This window comes from Panthera onca (genome assembly GCF_046562875.1).
Source record: "Panthera onca isolate mPanOnc1 chromosome E1 unlocalized genomic scaffold, mPanOnc1 haplotype 2 h2.Chr16_ul_6, whole genome shotgun sequence".
NCBI lineage: Eukaryota > Metazoa > Chordata > Mammalia > Carnivora > Felidae > Panthera > Panthera onca.
The window spans coordinates 386,442-411,044 of NW_027675820.1; the positions used below are offsets into that span (position 1 = coordinate 386,442).

At 37.0% G+C, this 24,603-nt stretch overlaps 1 protein-coding gene across 1 annotated transcript in view; it reads right to left on the minus strand.

The window, feature by feature from the left end:
• Positions 1-24,603, minus strand: part of LOC144615192 (EF-hand calcium-binding domain-containing protein 13-like) — a 28,550-nt gene that overhangs the window by 2,453 nt on the left and 1,494 nt on the right. Inside the window, exons 2-9 of the mRNA XM_081794833.1 lie at positions 21,728-21,871; positions 17,762-17,834; positions 11,182-11,325; positions 10,780-10,848; positions 7,222-7,362; positions 3,183-3,254; positions 2,152-2,295; positions 1,616-1,687 (exon numbers count right to left, since the gene is read on the minus strand). Coding sequence (XP_081650959.1) covers positions 1,616-1,687; positions 2,152-2,295; positions 3,183-3,254; positions 7,222-7,362; positions 10,780-10,848; positions 11,182-11,325; positions 17,762-17,834; positions 21,728-21,742 — 730 coding nt within the window. The 5' untranslated portion in view covers positions 21,743-21,871. The remainder of the gene's footprint in view (positions 1-1,615; positions 1,688-2,151; positions 2,296-3,182; positions 3,255-7,221; positions 7,363-10,779; positions 10,849-11,181; positions 11,326-17,761; positions 17,835-21,727; positions 21,872-24,603) is intronic.

Genomic DNA, 24,603 nt, shown 5'->3' on the forward strand with positions numbered 1-24,603 from the left:
ATACTTTTAGAAGAAAATATAATAAAACATTTGTAACCTTGGGTGAGGCAAAGATTTCATACATGTGACACCAAAAGCACAATATATAAAAGAAAAAAAAAACTAATTAACTGGACTTCATCAAAATTAAAACTAATGCTCTTGACACTTAAGAAAATGAAGACACTCAGAGAAAAATGTGCTCAGTAGAAGACTCGGAGAAAATATTTGCTAAGTATATATCTCATAAAGGACATGTATCCAGAATACAAACAGAAATACAAAAAAACCCATCCAACTTTATTTTTTTTTATTTTTTTTTAACGTTTATTTATTTTTGAGACAGAGAGAGACAGAGCATGAACAGGGAAGGGTCAGAGAGAGAGAGGGAGACACAGAATCCGAAACAGGCTCCAGGTTCTGAGCTGTCAGCACAGAGCCTGACGCAGGGCTTGAACTCACGAACCGTGAGATCATGACCTGAGCCGAGTCGGACGCTTAACCGACTGAGCCACCCAAGCGCCCCAAAACCCATCCAACTTTTTAATTTTTTTTTAACGTTTATTTATTTTTGAGACAGAGAGAGACAGAGCATGAACGGGGGAGGGGCAGAGAGAGAGGGAGACACAGAACTGGAAGCAGGCTCCAGGCTCCGAGCCATCAGCCCAGAGCCCAACGCAGGGCTCGAACTCACGGACCGTGAGATCATGACCTGAGCTGAAGTCAGACGCTTAATTGACTGAGCCACCCAGGCGCCCCCCCATCCAACATTAAAAAAGATCTGTACAGACACTTTATAAAGATACACAGATGACAAATAAGCACATGAGAAGATGCTCAACATCATTAATCAGTGAGGAAACACAAATTAAAACCACAATGAGATACTACTACACACTTATTAGAATGATTAAAATTAAAAAGACTGACTCCACCAAGCACTCCCAAGGATATGGAGGAATTGGACCTCTTCATACACTGCTGGTGGAAATGTAAAATGGTGTGGCCACTCTGGAAACCAGTTGGCAGTTTCTTAAAAAGTGAAACATACACCTACCATGTGAACCAGCCAATCTTTGGTAACTACTCAAGAGAAAGGAAAGCATATATTCATACGATGAATATTGTTGTACACAACTGTTCATAACAGCTTTATTTATAAGAGCCCCAAACTGGAAATAGCCTAACGAGCCGCACCAGGTAAGTAGACAAACTTCAGTGTATCAGCAAAATGGAGTGCTATGCCAGTAATAAATGACAATGAACTGCTGATACATCCTACGTGGATGAATCTCAAAATAATTATGCTGAATGAAAGCATCTAGCAAAAAAGAATATACCCATTTTATAAAAGTCTGGTAAATGCCAATGGATCTATACTGGCAAAAAGCAGATCAGTCGTTGCCTACGGATGAGGAAGAGGATGGGAAAAAGGCAGGAGAGATTACAAAGGAGCATGAGGCAGTTTTGCAGGTCAGGGATGTGTTCATTACCTTGATTGTGATGACAGATTTATAGGTGTGTGCATATGTCAAACTGTGTACTTTTAATTATAAAAATATACAGCTTTTGAATATCATTTATAGCTCACAATACTGTTTAATAATAACAAAAGGCAATGGGAAATATGACCCACCTTCAAATTCAGGAGCTGGCTTATTTGTGTTCAAAGCCTCCAAAATTTGTTTGAGACTTACTTCACTATTTTCTAAAAAGTAAAGTATAAGGATTATAAAATGGCAAGGTGTCAATATTAATAATCATCATTAAAATAACCATGACAGGGAATGGTGTGTGTGTGTGGGGGGGGGGGGGGGGGGGAGGGGACAAATTTTGTTAATGTCTGAAAATTAGCCAGATAAAAACTAATCAATTTAAAATAATTTTACCACGAATCTATTCCCTTAAAACAAGAAAAAATTCTAACGGTATTATTTGTCTTAATTAAATATTGATGTATACATTTTACAAATGTGATGCCAGACAGAGGGTGACTCTTAAAAATATTTCCAAGAGTAAAAAAATATTAATTTTAATTTGTTCTCAGTATGCCTACATTCTCATTATGTTTCTAAGACCTAGTTTATCTAAAACATACATATATAAAACATATCCCAAGCACACAGTAAAACTAGGACTTCAACAGAGATTGTTCTTTTAAAAAGGACTCACCATCAATAGATGCTTGACCCAGAATTTCCTGGAACGTCTTGTTGCTTAATAGAATTCTAGCCTTCCGGAGTTGGGACCTCAGCTCATTTATAGGCATCTTATCATTTCTGATCTTATCAAGAGTTGTAATCTCTTTAAATAAATCTGTAAACATGTCAAGAATAGAGAAGTGATGAGGAAGTTGAGGCAAAGCCCTTTTTTAGACTTAACACCCTAACCTGCACAGAGTAGATGCATTACAAAAGGAATTCTGAGTTAGAGGGCTTTCAAAACATGTCAGTGGGCTCTGTTTTCAGAAGTCACTTAAACAATAAGCAAAATTTAACATACCCCTAGCCAGCTAAAAGTTGAGTTTCTGCAACATTTTGTAGAAGTTTGCTTTTATTTATTAACTATTTCTCCTCAAAGGTTTTTCTACTACATGCTCCAGTCTTTCATAGACTGTAAAGCATTTCAAGAACAGCTTGATAATAAATAGCTCTTAGAATGAAGTCAAATATCAAAAATAGAACCCAGCTAGTTGGCAAAAGGAAAACTGAAAAATATAAATCTGTTATACTCTGAAAAACAGTCACACCCTCTCCTAGGCATTAGAAAGCCTCTCTTTCTTGCTAGCCTACCTACTAGTATTACATGCAGTAAATCCTTTTTTTTTTTTTTTTTTGTACTTTTTTTTAACGTTTCACTATAGGTGAGAAAAAGAAGCATATGGAAATTATCGGAGGTGAGAGAAAATTGTATTAGATTCACCAGGGGAGAAAATGTGTACCTTATACTGGAGCATATACTGAGACAAACTATTTTGCTTTAAGAAAGCATATTCTAGGAATGTAATTCTAAATAATTCATTACAGTCAAAGCACAGATTAAATATGATAAGGAATAAGAAAGCAGATTATAACATCTTGATACAGCAAAGAAAACTTAAGGAATTAAAAATACAGGGGAAAACAAACTATATTTTAGAAAAAGAATACCATTGAATGATCTTAGAAATTTACTTTTAATTTTCATTCTTTTACTATACTTACTATTGAATGGTGTTGATGGTTTAGGTGAATTAATGAAAACATCAATTACATCTTTTAAGATCTTTTTACTTTCTGCAAAGTTAAGAAATAAAATGGAATTTAAATAGATTTTAAGCTCATTAAAGCAGGGATCTGGTATTGTTTCAATTTCATTCAGCTTTCAAACTTCTGTGACCATAATGCATGGTAAGAAATACACTTAGATTATGAGCATGTGCGTGTGCACACACACACACACACACGTACACACACACAAAAAGGGAATGCAAGGAAACACAATCTGGGAATTGCAAGGTACAGTTAGGATTCAGACCTCCCCATCCCCTGCCCCGAGGCAGGTCATAAGACACTCATGTGAGAGATGCCCTTGCTATACCCAGAGGGAGGGTGCATCCTTATCTCTGAAGACTGAGGGTTGGAGGGACACCAAGAGGAATCTGAACGAACAGACCTTACTAAGTTTCCCCTGGTTTACCACCCTCAGCTCATCTCATTTTGTCCTATCACAGTTTTCTACCACTTTCCACACTTCATCAAAGCTAACACCAAAACATTCAGCTTTAACAACTCCTTATGAATATTTCCCTTTCATGTAAAATTTATATTAACTTTGAATGCTTTTCTCTTGTTGATCTGTCTCTTGTTACAGAGCTCCAGCTGGGAACCTAGAAGGGCAGAAGGAAAAGATTGTTTTCCCACTCCTACAGAAGCCTGCTTCAGGGGTCATAGGCTGGTAGCCCACAGACTGAATATAGCTGAGAGTCAGTCATGTCCATTGTCCTAGGGAGTGGTGGGGTTTTCTTTCCATTTGAATTTAACTATCTTCATCTAGGACACATGCTCTCAAGTTACCTTACAGTCCACACCCCTTCCTTTTGTCTTACAGCCAACTCATTTTATTAATTTTGCATTACGTGCCTGGCTACCGCAGGCATTTGAGTTAGCGGACTCTGCAGAGCCTGATTCAAAAGTTACCCTTCTCTATTGAAGTCTATTGTAATTTATCTAAATGGCAAATATTGGAGCTATGGCACTATACCTTTTGAAGTGGCAGGATAATTTGACCCATCTTTCCTATTCGAAGCAGTTAGCTTGGCCTTAAATATTTCCTCACTCCTGAGATTTTTGTAGACTGAGAGTTTTGGTAGGGACTATGTTTGCAAAAACCTAGAATCATTGAAGAAAATATGCCAAATGCCTAAATAGAGAGGAAGAGTTTGTCTGGAGACAGAGACAGAAGGAAAGAGAGGGACAGGGAGGGGTTGAGAGACTAGAGGTTTGATGGGAAAGAGTGAGAATTACCCTGTGGGAGCTTCCCTTCACACAGATGCAGGATTACCACAGGCTCCAACAACAAAGCATCAGTAGAAACACAATGCAAGGAAGTTTTAAAAGCTCTTCCTCTGTCTCCCACATTATGGTGTGACTTTGGAATGGGAGAGGGTGCCAGTAATCAACCACCCTGCCCCCAGGGTCTGATTTAATTTAATTGAAAGAAAAAAATGATTTCAATTTCTGGTATTTAGTAGCCAGATATCTGGATCAGCCCTCCTACTAAAAACAACTAAAAATTCTAAATAAAATTATTGCTATAAAAAAAAAAATCTTGGGGCGCCTGGGTGGCTCAGTCGGTTAAGCGTCCGACTCCAGCTCAGGTCATGATCTCACAGTCCGTGAGTTCGAGCCCCGCGTCGGGCTCTGTGCCGACAGCTTGGAGTCTGGAGCCTGTTTCAGATTCTGTGTCTCCCTCTCTCTTTCTGACCCTCCCCGACTCATGCTCTGTCTCTCTCTGTCTCAAAAATAAATGTTAAAAAAAAAAATTTTTTAAAAATCTTGAATTCATCAATGTGTTGCCAAGAAAGTAAGAAATTCCCAGACCAAACAACTGATGAAAGGCTGTAATCCAGAAACACGGCGACTGTTTTTACCCAAAGAGTGTTTGCCAAAGACAAAACAAAACAAAATTGGATGAATTTTAGTTTGTAGTTTCAAAGGCTCAGACAAAGCCTAAGTTCCTCCCAAAGTGGAGGGGAACGTGGGGTGGTTATCCTCAATTTACAAAAATGTTTCTCTAGATTTCAAGACCCAGAAAAAAATATCAAGAATAAGAAAACGTTCCTCCTTTATAGATAATTTGACTTTTCTCTCTAGCTACCTTTAAGATTTTTCTTTCTCTTTGGTATGTCACAGTTTCATCATGATAACCCTATGTATGGATTTCCTTTCATCCTATGTGGGATTCACTGGAATTCTTGTATTGGTAGGTTTAGGTCTTTCTCATTCTGGAAAATTCTCAGCTATAGTTCTCCAAATATTTTCTCTGCAACCACTCTGTCTCTTCTCTCCTGTGTGGCTATATATCACATCTTTTCATTCTTTCTTTTTCTAGCTTTACTGAGATATAACTGACATGTAACATTATATTAGTTGTAACTAATATATAACGTAATCAGATACACATATATATTTCAAACTGATTGCCACAATAAGTAGACCTCTTCATTCTGCCTTCCTTTTAGCTTCTTCTTCTTCTTTTTTTTAATGTTTATTTATTTGGGGGAGAGAGAGAGAGTAGGAGATGTGCAGAGAGGGAGACAGAGGATCTGAAGAGGGCTCCATGTTTACAGCAGTGAGCCCAATGCAGGGCTCTAACTCACAAACCACAAGATCATGACCTGAGCAGAAATCTGATACTCAATCAACTGAGCCACCCCAGCGCCACTAACCTCTTTCCTATATTCCAACTCTGTCTTTCTATGCTGCATTCTGTATAATTTCTTCAAACTCCTTTGCACTTCATATTTCTCTCTTCACCTATGTTTAATCTGCTAATATTGTTGTCTGCTAATTAATTTTAATTATTATATTTTTAATTTCTTTAAGTCCTGTTTCTTTCTTTTCAAATTTTAGTTTCCCTTACATGTTTTCAAATTTATCTTTTTTTAGAAGAGTACAGAAAGAGTGAAATTAAAAGAATAGAAAATACATATATATCCAAAAATATACTGTATTGCATATTCGCAGGTTGCTCAGAGAGTAAATCTTAAAATTTCTCAACATAAGAAAAAAACCCCTTTTTAACTATGCATGGTGACGTGTTAACTAGATCTATCGTTGTGATCATTTCATTCTATATGTGAAATATATATACAAAATGTCACAAAATCAATGGTAGAGAAGAAAATGATACAGATGAAAACATAAATTGAGGAAACAATAAACACGATAGAGAGGATCAGAAAGCCAGGAATTAGTTAAGAGTTATTAAAATTGACAAACCGCTAGCATAAATGACCTAAAAAGAAAAAAGATGGGGCGCCTGGGTGGCTCAGTAGTCAAGCGTCTGACTTCGGCTCAGGTCATAATCTCGTGGTCCATGAGTTTGAGCCCCGTGTCAGGCTCTGTGCTGACACCTTAGAGCCTGGAGCCTGCTTCAGACTCTGTGTTCCCTCTCTCTGACCCTCCTCCACTCTCTCTCCCTCAAAAATAAATAAAAACATTTTTAAAAATCTTTAAAAAAGAAGTATCTGATTTTATTTATTTTTTAAAATGTTTGAAACATCTTTTTAAACATTTTTAATGGTTATTTATTTATGTTTGGAGGAAGAGAGAGAGGGAGAGAACAGGGGAAGGGCAGAGAGCAGAGAGAGAGAGAATCCCAGGCAGGCTCCGTCCGTCAGTGCAGAGCACTGTGAGATCGTGATCTCAAACCGTGAGATCATGACCTGAGCCAAAATCATGAGTTGGACGCTTAACTGACTGAGCTACCCAGGCACCCCAAGAAGTATCTGATTTTAAAACCTGGATAAAAACAGTACTTGTTTCTACTAGTCTTCTCCAAATAAAGAAGAGTATCCACACACTTTCCAAAAGGGTTACAACAATTCTCAGTAACCAGTTTATAAACATAGCAGTCCCATAACAATCTTCCTAAACCTATGGTATTAGTATTCTTAAAAAAAAAAAAAAAAAAAAAAATGAGCCAGCATGAACACGTATAGTCTAAACAGGAAAACTGAGAGGTAACTCAAGAACTCACCATCTGTTTCAGAGTTCAGTAACACCTCAGGTTTTTCTTCATTTAAAGGTTTCTCCAGGCCCTCCAACGCAGATAAAAGGTCTGTAACTTCAACTTTCCTATCAAAGACACTATTAACAACGTTACATGCATCTTCTATTCCTAAACAGAGACATGACAAAATACAAAGATATCTAGTTGGTCAGTCTATCCAGAGAAGCACATAACAACTTGATTTGGGTGAGATGTATTCATTTTCTAGAATACCCAGTCTTGAGAGATTTTGCCTCTCTGAAATATTCTCCAAACTGAAAGCTCTACAACATTTATAGGTTTACAATGCTTATATCAGAAAACAAGACACACTGAAATAGTTTACCTTACTAGTTCAACACAGGAAGGTAAACAAAACAACAAAATACCAAAATTATCTCTAAGAAAATAGTGCCATGATGGGGAAACAAAAGGGGGCACTTGGGTGGCTCAGTCAGTTAAGTGTCTGACTTTGGCTCAGGTCTTGATCTCACGGTTTGTGAGCTCGAGCCCCACATCAGGCTCTGTGCTGTCAGCGCAGAGCCAGCTTCAGATCTTCTGGCACTCTCTCTCTCTGCCCCTTCCCTACTCATGCTCGCTCACTCTCTCTCTCTCAAAAATAAATAAACAAACATTTAAAAAAAGGCAGCCCTTTCTGTCTTTATCTAAACATTTGGAAAGAATGACAGTGTTGTTGATGACATGCCAATAATTTGTTGCTTTACTAACTCAAGTGTTATTCATTTATATCTTTTAATCTCCCTTGTATCCAAGTTACAACTGTCTTCTTTATTATGTCCTCCCTATTTTTTCCCCTTCATCATACTTCCTAAAGAGTTCTTTATTAGTCTTTTGAAAGAACCAACTTTTGGTTATATGGATAAGTGCGTGTGTGTGTGTGTGTGTGTGTGTGTGTGTGTGTGTGTGTGTTCTATTTCACTAACTTCAACTTTCCACTTTGTTAGCTCCTGACTAGCACTTTTCAGGGGGATTGTACTGCTCTTTTGTTGTTTATGCTGCTGGTTAGCTCTGTAAACTGAACGTTTAAGATAAATTGTTCTGGAGGCGCCTGGGTGTCTCAGTCGGTTAAGCGTCCCACTCTTCATTTTGGCCCAGGTCATGATCATGTCAGCTGCGCTGACAGCAAGGAGCCTGCTTGGGATTCTGTCCTTCTCTCTCTCTGCTCTTCCCCCCCGTCATATGCACTCTCTCTCCGAAAATAAATAAACTTAAAAAAAGATAAATTATTTTTGATATTTCTTGTTTTCTAATAAAAGCATTTAATGCTATAAAATATCCTGTAAGATTGTTTTGGTCACACTCTACACGATTTGATACATAGTGCTTTCACTGTCATCATTTCTAAAATCTTTCAGGTTTCTTTTATTCTTCCACCAAGGAATTACTTACAAGGCAATTTGTTTTTCATCTTAAAAGCAACACTTTTCCTTTCTGTCACAAATAATTTTAATGTCACAACATCATGGTCAGACTATGTGGTCTGAATGACTTCTGATTTTCAGAATTCACTGAAATTTTTATTTGTGGCTTAAATACATCATCTATTTTTGTGGATATTCCATAAGTATTTGAAAAGAATGTGTATGTTTTTAGCATACAGAGTACTCTAATCTGTTTCTGAAGTCAACTTTGTTAATATTGTCACTTCAATCTCAATCTCTTTCTCAATTTCTTTCAATCCGTCTATTTCAATCTTATCTATTTAGAATTCAGTGTTTACCTGGAAATAGATATAAATATGGTTGTGTTTTATGGGCATTAGTAGAAATCCAACTTATATAAAGCATTCTTTGTTATACACGTATTCCATTTTTTCCTTTCTTCATGGAACCGTATTATTACTGAGGTCTCTCTCTGGTGCAAATGTAAATCTAGTTTACTGTTATGACGTGTATGTATGGACCATATTTTATTCAACCATTTCCCAAATCATGGACTCATAGATTGTTTTCATTTCTTCCCTCCCATAATGTTGCAGGGAGCATCCCTGTACATGTCTCTACAAGAAACTTCTCTGGGCTATTTATCTGACAATAGAATTATTGGATCATAAGAAATATGCATACTGAATTTGACAAGTACTGCTAGATTGCAATCTGGAATGCTGTACCATTTTACCTACTCACTAGCAATTTGTGAGTATTGCCAACTCTCTTCATACACATATTTAGCTATGTGGGTTTCTCCTCCTGTATACTAAGTCTTATATCCTTACTTATTTTTCCAATTGATTTCTTTCTTTCTACTGTTGATTTGCAGAATTCCCTTATATTTGAGATATTAATTTTTTGTTAGTTATCTTGTAATTATCTTCTTCCAGTCTGTTACATGTTTTAGAGTCCTTCATTTACCAGAAATCCTTAATTTTGATGTGATCAAATCCTTTTTTACCCCATGGTTGTGCTTTTGGGGAGTAACATCTTTAAGAAGGCATCCATAACCACAAGGCACAATAGTTTTTCTTGCATTTTCTTCCAACAGCTTTATAGTTTAATCTTTGAGATCCATTTTAACATTCATTTGATTCTTTGAAGGTTATTTTTGTATATGGTATGACATAGGGATTCTACTTCATTTTCTCTGCATTGTAAGGCAATTTTCTCAAATCAGAAGCTAAATAATACATCTTTTCCCCCACTAACTGATGATGTCATTTCTATCACATTCCGAGTTCCCATTAATAGAAGTCTCTACTGGGTTCCATATTGTGATGCACTGGTCTATTTTCACAGGTCTATATTAAAACAGCATTATGCTATGTACTAACATGTGACAAAGCAAGATCTTTATCTTTTTTTTTCCCAAAAGGGTCTTAGCTATTCATAGATCTATAATCTTCTATAATGAATATAGCATTAATTTGTCAAGGTTCCCACCAAACTTATCCTGAGATAGTGAGTGGAACTGCATTCCAAGTACAGATTATTTAGAGAGAATCCACTTATTTCAATACTTCTTTTAAAACCCCAGTTTTAGGACTACAGTTCTCAATCTCAATGTCTGTGGTCCAAGGCTGTTTTTAGTGTCCCCATGATAGAACTGTGCTGAAATTTCAAAACAAACCGAAAAAAGTTAAGCATTTAGCCAGTGTTTTTCACAAGGAGATAGAGAGCAAATGTAAAAAAATATATATATGAAGAAATAAACAAGAAAGATAAGAATACAGAGGGGAAAAGTCATTAGATGTGATTTAAAAAAGCAAACCTGTTACTTTGATTATAAGATGGATAACCCCATCAGCATTAGTGAGGACAAAAGAAAGAATATAGCAATAAAACACATGACAAGGAAGAAAGAGAGACAACAGAAATTTTTTTAAATAATTCAAGAATATTACAGTATGGAAAATATGCATCTATGTGTGAAAACCTAGAGTTTACAACATGAACTGAGTTTAAATGAGAAAATGCATAAAAGGGGGGTTTGGTAGAGTATATATAAAGTCTATATACACACATACCTATACATACACCAACCCCCAAAAATGAAGTTTCTGTTCATATGCATTTTGAATTTCATACTTACTGTGGCACTCGATAAATTCATCACTGTTGTTCAATTCTCTGATGAAATCCTTAAAACTCACCACTTCATCTTTTTTTAAAAAAGAAAAAAAGAAAGAATTTAGGTATTATTGTAAAAAGGACCATTTGATGTTATAACACCAGAGCTATAAACACAAAAATAATGGAGAGGACTGGTAATCCTATTGTGACACATGTGATATGCAGAATAGACCTAAAATAAAGCTGTCAGAGATGCACTTTGAACATCAATTCCTCTGATAAAAACCCGTAAATTGATAGACAAGAAACAACTTTTAATTTCTCTTTTAAAAGATATATGGCAGTATATTTCCTTTGGCATTTAGAGTGAAACTTCTGAAATATGCAAAATTTGTTATTTTAAATTGAAATAATTACTCACCGTTAGGATTAGTGTTATCCAAAGTCTCCTTTATTTTATCATCTGTTAGATAGATTCCAATGGCATTTAAATTTTGCTGAAGTACAGGAATGTCTTTAAGTTCATTTTTGTAAATGTTGATGTTGTAAAATTGATTTTTATTTCCTGGGAAGAGATAATCACCTTCAGTTAGAAAGGAATTTTCATGTTTCTCCTTTATATTTTAATTTTTTTTAATGTTTATTTATTTTTGACAGAGAGAGAGAGAAAGACAGAGCATGAGCTGGAGAGGGGCAGAGACAGAGGGAGACACAGAATCTGAAGCAGGCTCCAGGCTCTGAGCTGTCAGCACAGAGCCTGACACGGGGCTCGAACTCACAGACCGCGAGATCATGACCTGAGTTGAAGTCAGACGCTCAACCGACTGAGCCACCCAGACACCCGTCTCCTTTATATTTAAAAAAAAGTGGGGAAAAAAATCTCCCAAGATATAAAATTATACTTAAGAGAAAAGGCAGTATTTGTATTTATTTATGTACCTACAATAATTTAAAATAGGTGACAATAGGTACACAGAAATGTATAAATATAAGTAAGGAAACTGGGGGAAAGAAACAGAAGAGCAGCAAAAATAAGACAAAAGAGAGCAACAGACAAAGTACATTTCATAAGGTCATATACATTAAATTTTGCAACAATATCAAATGTGCATGCATCTAACAAGAGCCTTCCAAATATAGCAAAAACTTGCAGAATTAAAGGGAGGAATGCATGAACCCATAATCAGAACTGCAGATTTGAAAATCTTGCACTTAGTAATTAATAGAACAACTAGAATAAACATCAGGAAGAATTAAGGGCGCCTGGGTGGCTCAGTCAGTTAAGTGTCTGACTTTGGCTTAGGTCACGATCTCACAGTTCATGAGTTAGAGCCCTGTGTTGGGCTCTGTGCTGACAGCTCAGAGCCTGGAGCCTGCTTTGGATTCTGTGTTTCCCTCTCTCTCTGCCCTTCCCCTGCTCGTTCTCTCTCTCTCTCTCTCTCTATCTCTCTCTCTCTCTCTCTCTCTCTCTCTCCCTCCCTCCCTCCCTCTCTCTCTCAAAAATAAATATTAAAACAAAAAAAATTTTAATGTTTAAAAAGAATCAGAAATTAGAATATCCAACAAAACTAGCAAACAATCTAACCAAATGATATTTATAGAACACTACCCAACAACTACAGAATATACATTCTTTCAAGTGCACATGGAATATTCACCTAGGTAGACCACATGCTAGTCTTTGAACCAAATCTTAATGAATTTAAAAGAATTTAAATTGTACGAAATAAATTCTCTGACCAAGGTGTATTACATTAGAAATCAGTAACAAGATCCCTAGCACATGTCCAAATATTTGGAAATTAAATAATATAGTTCTTTAATTTTTTTAATGTTGATTTATTTTTGAGAGACAGAGAGAGGCAGAGCGTGGGTGGGAGAGGGGCAGACAGAGAGGGAGACACAGAATCCGAAGCAGCTCCAGGCTCTGAGCTGTCAGCACAGAGCCCGACACGAGGCTCCGACCCAGGAACCATGAGATCATGACCTGAGCCGAAGTTGGACACTTAACCAACTGAGCCACCCAGGTGCCCCTAAATAGTACATTTCTAAATAACTCATGTTTCAAATGAGATATCACAAGGTAAATTAGAAAATATTTTAGGGCGCCTGGGTGGCGCAGTCGGTTAAGCGTCCGACTTCAGCCAGGTCACGATCTCGCGGTCCGTGAGTTCGAGCCCCGCGTCAGGCTCTGGGCTGATGGCTCGGAGCCTGGAGCCTGTTTCCGATTCTGTGTCTCCCTCTCTCTCTGCCCCTCCCCCGTTCATGCTCTGTCTCTCTCTGTCCCAAAAATAAATAAAAAACGTTGAAAAAAAAAAATTTAAAAAAAAAAGAAAATATTTTAAATAAGTGATTATCAAATCACAACATATAAAATTTTGTGAGATGCTGTGAAAGTGCTCAGAGGGAAATTTGTAGTTTTAAATGCTGGAAAGGTATAAAATCAGTAGTACAAAAAGTAGTGGTATGAAATTCTTTTTTCTTAATGTTTATTTTTGAAAGAGAGAGAGCGCGCCTGCGAGCATGAGTAGGGGAGGGGCAGAGAGAGATGGAGACACAGAATCCAAGGCAGACTCCAGGCTGGCACGGGGCTTGAACTCACGAGCCGTGAGATCATGACCTGAGCCAAAGTCGGACGCCTAACCGACTAAGTCATGCAGGCACCCCTGAAACTCCTTTTTAAAAAATTCTTTTTTAGAGTTGTATAATACTCTACTGTACATAGAAACTAAAGTTTATTCAACTAACCTCCAATGTTTACACATTAAGTATTTTCATTCTTTTGCCATCTCAAATAATTCTGTAATGAATAATCTTATGTATCTATATTTTCACATTGTTGGAAGGTATCTTCAGGGAAAATTCCTAGAAGCAGGATTGCTGGGTCCAAAGGTAAAGGCATATGTAGTTTTGTTAGACATTGCCAAATTCCCTCCATTAGACTGGTAGCATGTTAAACGCCCACCAGCTATAGGTAAACGTCTTTTTCTCTACAACCTAACAGTTGTGAAGGTTTTCAATTTTTGCCAATCTAATGGGTGAGAAATTGTATGTCCATTTCAATTTGCATATTTCTTATTATGAGTAAAATCAAACATCTCTTAATATGTTCATAAGCCATTTAAGATCTTTTTTATGATTTATATATCCATGACTTTTGCCCATTTTTCTATTTTTCTTCTGTGATATACATTATAGTTTCTACCATATTGTTATTTGTTCTTTGACTTTACCTATGATATTGTATTAATAGATAAAATTGTTTTTTTTTTAAATTTTTTCCAAGATGGATGTCAGAGAGCTTACTGCCTATGTTTTTTCCTAGATTTTTTTTAAACGTTAAAAAAATTTTTTTAACATTTTTCATTTGTTTTTGTGAGACAGAGAGAGAGAGAGAGAGAGAGAGAGAGCGAGCATGAGCCGGGGAGGGGAGGAGAGAGAGGGAGACACAGAATCCGAAGCAGGCTCCAGGCTCCGAGCTGTCAGCACAGAGCCCGACGCCCACAGACCGCGAGATCATGACCTGAGCCAAGCCAGACACTTACCTGAGTCACCCAGGCGCTCCTCTTCCAGGAGTTTTATGGTTTCAGGTCTTACAAGAGCAAGTATTTAATCATAGTCTAAGATAGGAATCCAGTTTCATTCTTTTGCATGTGGTTGTCTAGTTTTCCCAACACCACTTATTGAAGAATCTGTCCTTTCCCCACTATATATTCTTGCCTCGTTTGTCATAAATGAATTGACCGTATATGCAAGGGTTTATTTCTGAGCTCTCTGTTCTGTTCCACTGATGTCTGTTTTTATGCCAATACCATAGAGTTTTGATTACTATACTTTTGTAATAAAGTTTGGAATCAGAAAGTATGATGGCTCCAGCTTTGTTCTTTCTCAAGATTGCTTTGGCTATCAGGGTTTTCTATGGCTCCATACAAATTTTAGGATTGTTTGTTCTAGGTGTGAAAAATGCCATTGGAATTTTGATAGGGATTGCATTGAGCCCGTATATCGCTTTGGGTAGTATGGACATTTTAACATTATTAATTCTTTGACTCCACAAGCATGGAATATCTTTCCATTCATTTGCATCATCTTCAATTTCTTTCTTCAATGTCTTATAGTTTTCAGTGTACAGGTCTTTCACCTCCTTGGTTAAATTTATTCTTAGGTATTTTATTCTTTTCAATGCAATTGTAATGGGATAGTTTTCTTAATTTCTTTCTGATAGTTTATTAGCAAATAGAAATGCAACTGGTTTTTCTATTTGATTTCATATGGTGCAACTTTACTGAATTTGTTTATTAGTTCTAACAGTTTTTTTTTAATAGGGCCTTTAGGGTTTTCTACATATAATATTGTGTTATCTGCAAATAGTAACAGTTTTATTTCTTTCTTTCCAATTTGGATGACTTTGTTTCCTTTTCTTGCCTAATTGTTCTCGGTAGGACTTCCAATACTATGAACACAAGTTGAGTAAAAGTAGTGAGAAAAATTACGGCATAGGGAATATAGTCAATAACACTGTAATAACATTTTATTGTGACAGATGATAACTACACTTATCATGGTGAGACGTGAGCAATACATAGAATTATTGAATCACTATGTTGTATGCCTGAAACTAATATAACATTTTATGTAAACTATATTTTAGTAAACAAAACAAAACAAAAAAACTGGCAAGAATAGGCATCCTTGTCTTGTTCCTGATCTTAGAAGAAAAGCTTTCAGTTTTTCCCCATTGAGCATATATGTGGCCTTTCGTATATGGCCTTCATTAAGCTGAGGTATGTTTCTTCTGTACACACTTTGTTGAGAGGTTTTTTTTAATCATAAATGGATGTTATCTATCATAAATTGATGTTTGGCAGTTTCTATCAATTTAAATATATATCCCAGCAATCCCATTTCTAGGTATTCAACTAGGAGAAATGAAAATATATGTCCACACAAATACCTGTACATAAATATTTATAGCAGCTTCACTCATAATCACCAAAACCCAGGAAACTTCAATAGTTTATCAATTGGTAAATATACAAACATTACATTCATGTAATGGAATAATACTCATCAATAAAAATAAACACACTGCATGCAAAAAGTTGATGAATGTAAAGTATAATATGCTATGTGAAAGAAGCCAGACTCAAATGAGCTTCATATGTTATGATTCCATTTACATGACAACCTAGAAAAGGCAAAACTTTAGAGTCAAAGAATAGATCAGGGGTCACCAGGAATGAGGGTTAGCGAAATGGATGGACTACAAAAGGACACAAAGAAACTTCTGTGGTGATACAGTCTATGTGCTGTTTAGTAATGGTTACATGACATTATTTTTAAGAATTCAAAAAACAATATACCTAAAAAAAGGTGAATTTTACTACACGCAAGTTATACTGCAATAAATATAAATTTGCTCCTCAAAAATATAGTCAAGAGAGTAGTTGAGAATACATAAAAACAGAAAAGATAGGTATAAAATCCACTTTGCTAGGTTGGTCAAAAGTTTTAAAGTTGTCTTCTTTTTATTTTTCAAATTTTTATTCAAATTCTAGTTAGTCAACATATAGTGTACTATTGGTTTCAGTAGAATTTAGTGATTCATCACTTACATATGACACCCAGTGTTCAACGTAACAAATGCCCTCAATACCCATCATCCTTTTAGCCCATCCCCCGCCCACCTCCTTCCACCAACCCTCAGTTTGTTCACTATAGTTAAGACTCTTCATATGGTTTGCTTCTCTCTTTCCCCCACCTTCCCCTATGTTCATTCGTTTTGTTTCTTAAATTCCACATGTGTGAAATCATAGGTATTTGTCTTTCTCTGCCTGACTTATCTCACTTAGCATAATCCAGTCTGGTTCCATCCACATTGTTGCAAATGGCAAGATTTCATTCTTTTGATGGCTGAGTAATATTCCATTACATATACATATACATACACCATAACTTCTTTATTCATTCATCAATCCATGGACATTTGGGTTTTTCCCATAATTTGGCAATTGTTGACAATGCTGCTATAAACATCAGGGTGCATGTGGCCCTTCAAATTAGTATTTGTATACCTTTTGTGTAAATACCTAGTAGTGAAATTGCTGGGTCATAGGGTAGTTCTATTTTTAACTTTTTGAGGAAACTCCATATTGTCTTCCACAGTGGCTGCACCAATTTGCATTCTAAAAATTATTTTCTCATTGTTTATAATATTCTAATAAATTCAGGTCAGATATACCTAGTGAATAATCTCAGAGAACAGTATATAATCTAATATTTTTCTAGCACTATCAAAGTAAAACCACCCATAACTTTGAGTTTGGGGTAAATTTAGCAGTCTTTGCCATATAATTCAAACACAAGTTATATAAACTAATACTGTATTGTTTTATCTTTAAAAAAATTTAATGTTTGTTTATTTTTGAGAAAGAGAGAGACAGGGAAACCGAGAGCGAGTGGGGGAGGAGCAGTGAGGGAGGGAGACACAGAATCCGAAGCAGGCTCCAGGCTCTGAGCTGTCAGCACAGACCCTGATGGGGGGCTCCAACTCACAGACCACAAGATCATGACCTGAGCCGAAGTCTGACGCTTAAACAACTGAGCCACCAAGGTGCCCCTATATTGTTTTATCTTTATATTGTTTCTTACTTACCTGTGCTTTATCTAATCCTGTGTGTTTTTTAAAAGATGTTTTAAAAAACATCTTTTTTTTGAAAACATCTTTGTTTGTTTGTTTGTTTACTATTTTAGGGAGAGAGAGAGCACAAGCTGGGGAGAAGGATGAAGGGAGAGAGGAAATCTTAAGCAGGCTTCATACTCAGCGCGAATGGATGCAGGTTGAGCCCATGACCCTGGAATCATGACCTGAGCCGAAGTCAAGAGTCAGTTGCTCAACCAACTGAGTGACACAGACGCCCCAATCCTGTGTTGTTTTAACATGAAAACCACTGCCTGTCCTTCCACACAGAGCCAGTAGATACATATTAAGTGGAACTCACCTGAGGCTTTAGGCATGTTCAATGTATCACAGAACTTAATAAAAAAATTCTTCAAAGGTAATCTTGCCATTTTCTGTAATGCAAAGTAAAATGTAGATGAAGGAATTACTGCTTCTGAATTAATCTGTCAGCAGTTAATAGTCAAGTTATAACAAAGGTGAAAAGCCCGGGGGTCAGCCTGTACTGTTCCTTCTTCCTTAACTTCTGCATACATATGATTATCAATTTCTATTCAATTATTTCCAAATACTGCTTGAATATATCACTATATTAGTTAATGCCTATGCTATTACAATAGCATTGCTAAAAATCTATCGCATCAGTCTCATTTCTCTCCATTTATTTTAAACAATGCAGCAAGAGAGGTCTTTCTCTTTAAAAAAAAAATCTGGTTACTCCTCTGAATAAAACCCTTCAGTAGCTCCTACTTGTCCAAAAACTACAAAAGCAAAACAAAACAAACACACGGTGGGCAGGCAAAGAGGCTATAGGCCAATATTCCTTACAAATGTGTTAACATCTAAGTGAAATTCTAGAAAATAGGGTTTAGCAGTATAAGCAGAAACTAAAGTTCTAGATACCTTTAGGACATGCATTTTCACTGAGGGTGATAGGCTTTCAGGAAGGAAAACAGGTTCTTGGAGGGGAAAAAATCTTAGCCATTACAATGGTTTGTGGCCACAGTACATAAGCAAATATTTATTTTTGGCATTAAACATTCATAGCGTGTGGGATGGTGAAAAAGACAAAAATGTCTAAAAAGTCTCCTTAGGGGAGTGATATTTTTTTTTAAAGGTTAAGAAACACCACTTTTAGGATAATGGTAACCACCTAAATTTACTCTGGAGAAATCTAAGAAAAAGGCTTAGAAATCCATAGGACCAAAGATGGCATCTTGATGTGGAACTCAGTGCACAGAATTTGGTGGTGAAGGAAAAGAAAGAAGCAGTTAAAGATGAAGTCCCTACTAAACAGTATCAAAATGTCAGAAGGCTCACTACCCCCACCTCCCACCCTCTGCCCCAAAGGTGCCATTAAAGTAAACGGACTTCATTTACTTCAGTAGAAACTGAAGACAGAGCTCCACACTGAATGTGCCACCCAACACCCTCAACTCTTTCAACAAATCAGGATAGAAATGGACAAAGGAAGATCTGAGATGGGAGCCAACAACTCAGAAAATAGACTGTGTAGAAAGACCAAGTCAGCTCCAAAATAAAGACTCAAGTAAAGTAAAGGTACACAAGGTAGAATGGATATGACAAACTATAGTAAGGGACATAAAGGATAGACATGAAAAGAACCAAAAGGAAAAAAAAAAAAAAAAAAAAAGGAGGGGGAGAGAGAAAAGGAAGAAAAAAAAAAAAACCCAATGCAAAAAAAAAAAAAAAAAAAAGTAGAAAAGTTTACAGCAGAAGTGACAGAGCCCAGAAATAAACCCCACATATGCTCAACTAATATTTGACGAGGCAGCCAAGAACATTCAATGGAGAAAGGATGGTCTCTTCAACAAATGGTGTTGGGAAACTGAATAACCACTTGGGATACTCCCCAAAATTACCTCAAAATGAATTAAAGATTTAATTGTAAGATCTGATACTGTAAAGAAAACATAAGGAAACAGCTTTCAGACATTGGTCTTGGCAATGATTTTTTGGACATGACACCAAAAGCACAAACAACAAAAGCAGAAATCAACAAGTAGAACTAGATGCCATTTAAGATTTTTCTTTTTTTTAATGTTTATTTATTTGTGAGAGAGAAAGACACAGAGCATGAGCAGGGAGGGGCAGAGAGAGAGGGAGACACAGAAACTGAAGCAAGCTCCAAGCTGTCAGCACAGAGCCCGACATGGTGCTTGAACTCAAGAATCATGAGATCAAGACCTGATGTCGAAAGCTTAACTGGCTGTAGTCGGACGCTTAACCGACTGAGCCACCCAGGCACCCCAGAACTACATTCAACTTAAAAACTTTTGTACAGCAAAAGAAACAATCGGCAAAATGAAAAGGCAACCTACAGAATGAGAGAAAATATTTGCAAACCATATATCTGATAAAGGATTATTATCCAAAATATATAACAAAGAATTCACACAGCTCAATAACAAACAAGCAAATGAACTATTTTAAAAATGGGCAGAGCAATAGAATAGGCATTTTCCCAAAGAAGACATCCAAATGACCAACAGGTGCATGAAAAGGTGTTCAACATCACTAACCATCAGGGAAATGCAAATCATAACCACAATGAGATATTGCTCAAACCCGTTAGAATGGCTATCATCAAGAAGACCGGAGATAAGGATTTGTGATGATGTGGAGAATGGGAACCCTCATACACTGTTGGTGGCAATGTAGATTGGTGCAGCCACTATGGACAATAGTATAGAAATTCCCCTCAAAATTAAAAATAGAACTACGATATGAACCATCAATTCCCCTTACAAGTGTATATTCAAAGGAAACGAAAACAGGATCTTGAAGACATACTCCTGTGTCTATTTCAGCATTATTCACAATAGCTAAAATATGGAAACAATCTAAGTGCTCATCAACAGATGAATAAACAGAGGTAGTGTGAAAATAGACAACAGAGTATTTTTCAGCCATGAGAAAGAGAGAAATCCTGTCATTTGCAACAAGATGGTAGGATCTTGAAGTCCTTATGCTTAGAGGAGATAAGCCAAAGACAAATGTTGTATATATCGCTAATATGTGGAATCTAAAAAAGCCGATCTCACAGAAAGAGAGCAGAATGGTGGTTACCAAGGACTTAGGGGGTGGGGTGATTGGGGAGATACTGTTAAAAAGTACAAATTTGCAGTTAAAATGAATAAATTCTGGAAATCTAATGCTGTGCTGATCTAATACTGTATTACATAATTGAAAGTTGCTAAGAGACTAGATCTTAAATGTTCTCACCACAAAAAAAGAAATTGTGATAATTACGTGATGTGATAGAGGTGTTAGATAACATTACAGTGATAATTATATTGCAATATATAAATGTATCAAATCAACACATTGGACACTCTAAACTTACATAATGTTATTATATGCCCATTCTATCTCAATTTTACAAAAAGGAAAAGAAAAACTCTGTGGAGGTGGAGTGGGGGGAAAAAAAAGCTCTAAGTCACTAATATTGAGGATGAAAATGAAGGTATCATTACAGATGAAGCAGAAATCAAAAAAGATAAAAAGCAGATGTCAAGGACAACTTTATCCAATACATTTGAAAAGTCAGATGAAGTGGACAAATTCCTATAAAGACACAGCCTGCCAAAATTGACAGGAAAATAGAATATTTTCTTGGTAATACCATACAATTTCAGAAATTAAATCAATAGTCCAGAATTTTTCCATAAATAAAACTCTAGGCCCATAAGGCTTCACCTGTGAGTTCTGCTTAACATTTGAGGAAGAAAAAAAATCTCTTACAGAGAATAGGAAAGTAAAGAATATTCCCCAACTCTTTTGAAAACGTAACAAAAATGATATTCAACAATACCAGTCATTAAAATAACGCAGTTATTTTGTACATTTATAAACATCTGCTTCCTTGAGCCAATGCCGCAGGCAACACCCCCTGAGGTATTCCTGGATATCAGCATAGTTTACCTTCCAAAGGGTTAACACGTGGCGAAGGGCCTCACGGACTCTGTTGTACTCTGTGCATGGCATTCTGACTGAATACTGCCCGTGCCAGTCAGTTCACAAAGTGACCTCATCTCCCAAGTACCACCACCCACAGGGATAAAGTAGGCCCAGACTCACCCATCTGTTCAGTTTCACAGAGCTCAGGCTTGGCACACTATGGTGGCACTGGTGCTCACCAGTCATCTCACTGCAGCGCCCCCCCCCCCCCCAGGGTGCCCTCCATTGCTGTATATCCCATCCATACATCTCCCATCCCCACTGGTAGATGATGGCCTTTACAACTAGATGCATTCAGACTACTAACCATGTTCAGGTCCATGTCTTAATACTTCATCAAGTAAAACATTAGCTGCATGAAAGTCATTGTTCATCAATAATGCCTTGAGGCTAGAGACATCAATTAGATCATTCTGGAGAATTTGAATAGTAATGAAGAGTAGCTGTGTAACTGAGAAAAAAAAAAAAAGAGCAAAAACGTGCTTCAACAGCAGAAATAAGAGTACATTGTTCACTTTCACTTAATGGGCTTGAGTTGCATAAAAGAACTTTACATGAAATTACTAGTAGTTTTAAAAACCATTGTGTAGGGGCGCCTGGGTGGCGCAGTCGGTTAAACGTCCGACTTCAGCCAGGTCACGATCTCGCGGTCCGTGAGTTCGAGCCCCGCGTCAGGCTCTGGGCTGATGGCTCGGAGCCTGGAGCCTGTTTCTGATTCTGTGTCTCCCTCTCTCTCTGCCCCTCCCCCGTTCATGCTCTGTCTCTCTCTGTCCCAAAAATAAATAAAAAATGTTGAAAAAAAAAAAAAAAAAACAAAAAAAACAAAAAAAACCATTGTGTATTGTAACAGCTAGCAGTTACTGAACACTAAGTGCTGGAGACTCTTCTGAGTACTTCTACTTTACCTACTTAAGTCTATTATTACCTATAATAATTCCAAGATAGGCATTATTATCCCCATTTTTCAGATGAAGGAATTGAGGTTAGTGAGATTTAAAAAAAAAATTTAATGTTTATTTATTTTTGAGAGAGACAGACAGACAGACAGACCACGAGCGGGGAAGGGTCAGAGAGAGACAAAGATGCAGAATCTGAAGCAGGCTCCGGGTTCGGAGCTGTCAGCACAGACTCCAACGTGGGGCTCAAACTCACTAACCGCGAAATCATGACCTGAGCTGAAGTTGGGCGCTTAACCAACTGAGCCACCCAGGCGCCCCGAGGTTTGTGAGGTTAAGTGATTTACTAAAGAATACACTGGTATTAAGTGGCAGGGCCAGGATTCAAATCCAGGCACGATATTTCCAAAGCCCATGCTCTTAACTACTGTGCCTTTCAAGTAGACGTATGTAACTGGTCAACCATGATGCCTACAGCTACATAATACTTCATATGTGGACCCTGAAATAATTGTGAAGCATTACAAAGAAGTTTACATCAAAACTTTATTGCCTTATTTCACTTAAAGTTATGTTACAGAGACAAAATAAGAAGAAGAAGAAGGTGCTGTTTCTGTAAGTCGTGCTCTTTATATTTATCTTATAGCCCCACAAATCTTGACAGCCTTGGTCACTTTCCAATGCCTTCAAACAGTTGTGGTTGTTGATGCTGTTTAATTTAATCCACATTTTACTAGCTGTTCTCAGCAGGAGGGTTGGTTTCACATAAGCTACTCCATCATAGTCAGAAGTAGAACCAGGTAACTCAAGCTTTATAGGTAAATTTGATGCCCTGCTCTGGTTGAAAATTACTGTTTAGGTTATTACTTTACTACAAAGCTATAGTGATTAAGACCATGTGGCATAAGAATAAATAAAAATCAATGGAATGGAACTGGGAGTCTAGAAATAAATCCATACATTTCTGATCAATTGATTTTTTACAAGGATGGCAAAACCATTTATTTAAGGGGGAAAAGAATGATCTTGTCAACAAATGATGCTGGGGTAACTGGCTATCTGCATGCCAAAGAATTAAAGTGGACTCCCATCTCACACCACATACAAACATTAACTCAAAATGAATCAAAGATTGAAATTAAAAGGCTAAAACTATAAAATTCTTAGAAGAAAACATTAGTATAAATCTTAATGATCTTGGATTATGTTTAGACATGATATCAAAAGAAGTGACAAAAGAAAATATAAACTGGATTTCACCCAATTTAAAAACGTTTGTGCTTCAAAGGACACCACCAAGAAAGCGAAAAGACCCATAAAATTAGAGAAAAGATTTGCAAATCATCTATCTGATAAAGCTATAGTATCCAGGACATAAGAACCCTAACAACGTGACAAATAACCCAATTTTAAAATAAGCAAAGGGTACATATCTCTAAATGGCCAGTAAACACATGTAAAGATGTTCAAAGTTATTAGCCATCAGAAAAATGCAAAACAAAACCACGGTGAGATACTTGTGAGACTAGGCTAGAATAAAAAAGACAGACAATGTAACAAGTACTGACAAGGATTTAAAAACTTTTTTTTTTATTTTTTAATGTTTTTATTTATTTTTGAGACAGAGACAGAGCATGAACGGGGGAGGGGCAGAGAGAGAGAGGGAGACACAGAATCGGAAGCAGGCTCCAGGCTCTGAGCCATCAGCCCAGAGCCTGATGCGGGGCTTGAACTCACGGACCGCGAGATCATGACCTGAGCCGAAGTCGGACGCTTAACAACTGAGCCACCCAGGCACCCCAGTACTGACAAGGATTTAAAGAAATGTACAATGCTGTTGGGAATGTAAAATGGGGCAGCTGCTTTGGAAAATGTTCCAGCAGCTCCTCAAGTTGAATGTAAAGTTACCACGTGACCCAGCAGTTCCATTCCTAGGTAGGTACCTGAGAGAAATGTAAATGTACGTCCACACAAAAACCTGTACTCAAAAAAATGTACACATGTTCATAACAGCATTATTCTTAGTGGCCAAAAAAGGGAAACAACCCAAATGTCTATGAACTGATAAATGGCCAAAGAAAATGTGGTATAACCACAGAATATTATTCTACCACGAAAAGGAATAAAGTACTCATTTATGTTATAATGCAGGTGAACCTTAAAAACAGTATGCTGGGGCGCCTGGGTGGCTCAGTCGGTTGAGCGGCCGACTTCAGCTCAGGTCATGATCTCATGGTTTCGTGGGTTCGAGCCCCATATCGTGCTGACAGCTCAGAGCCTGGAGCCT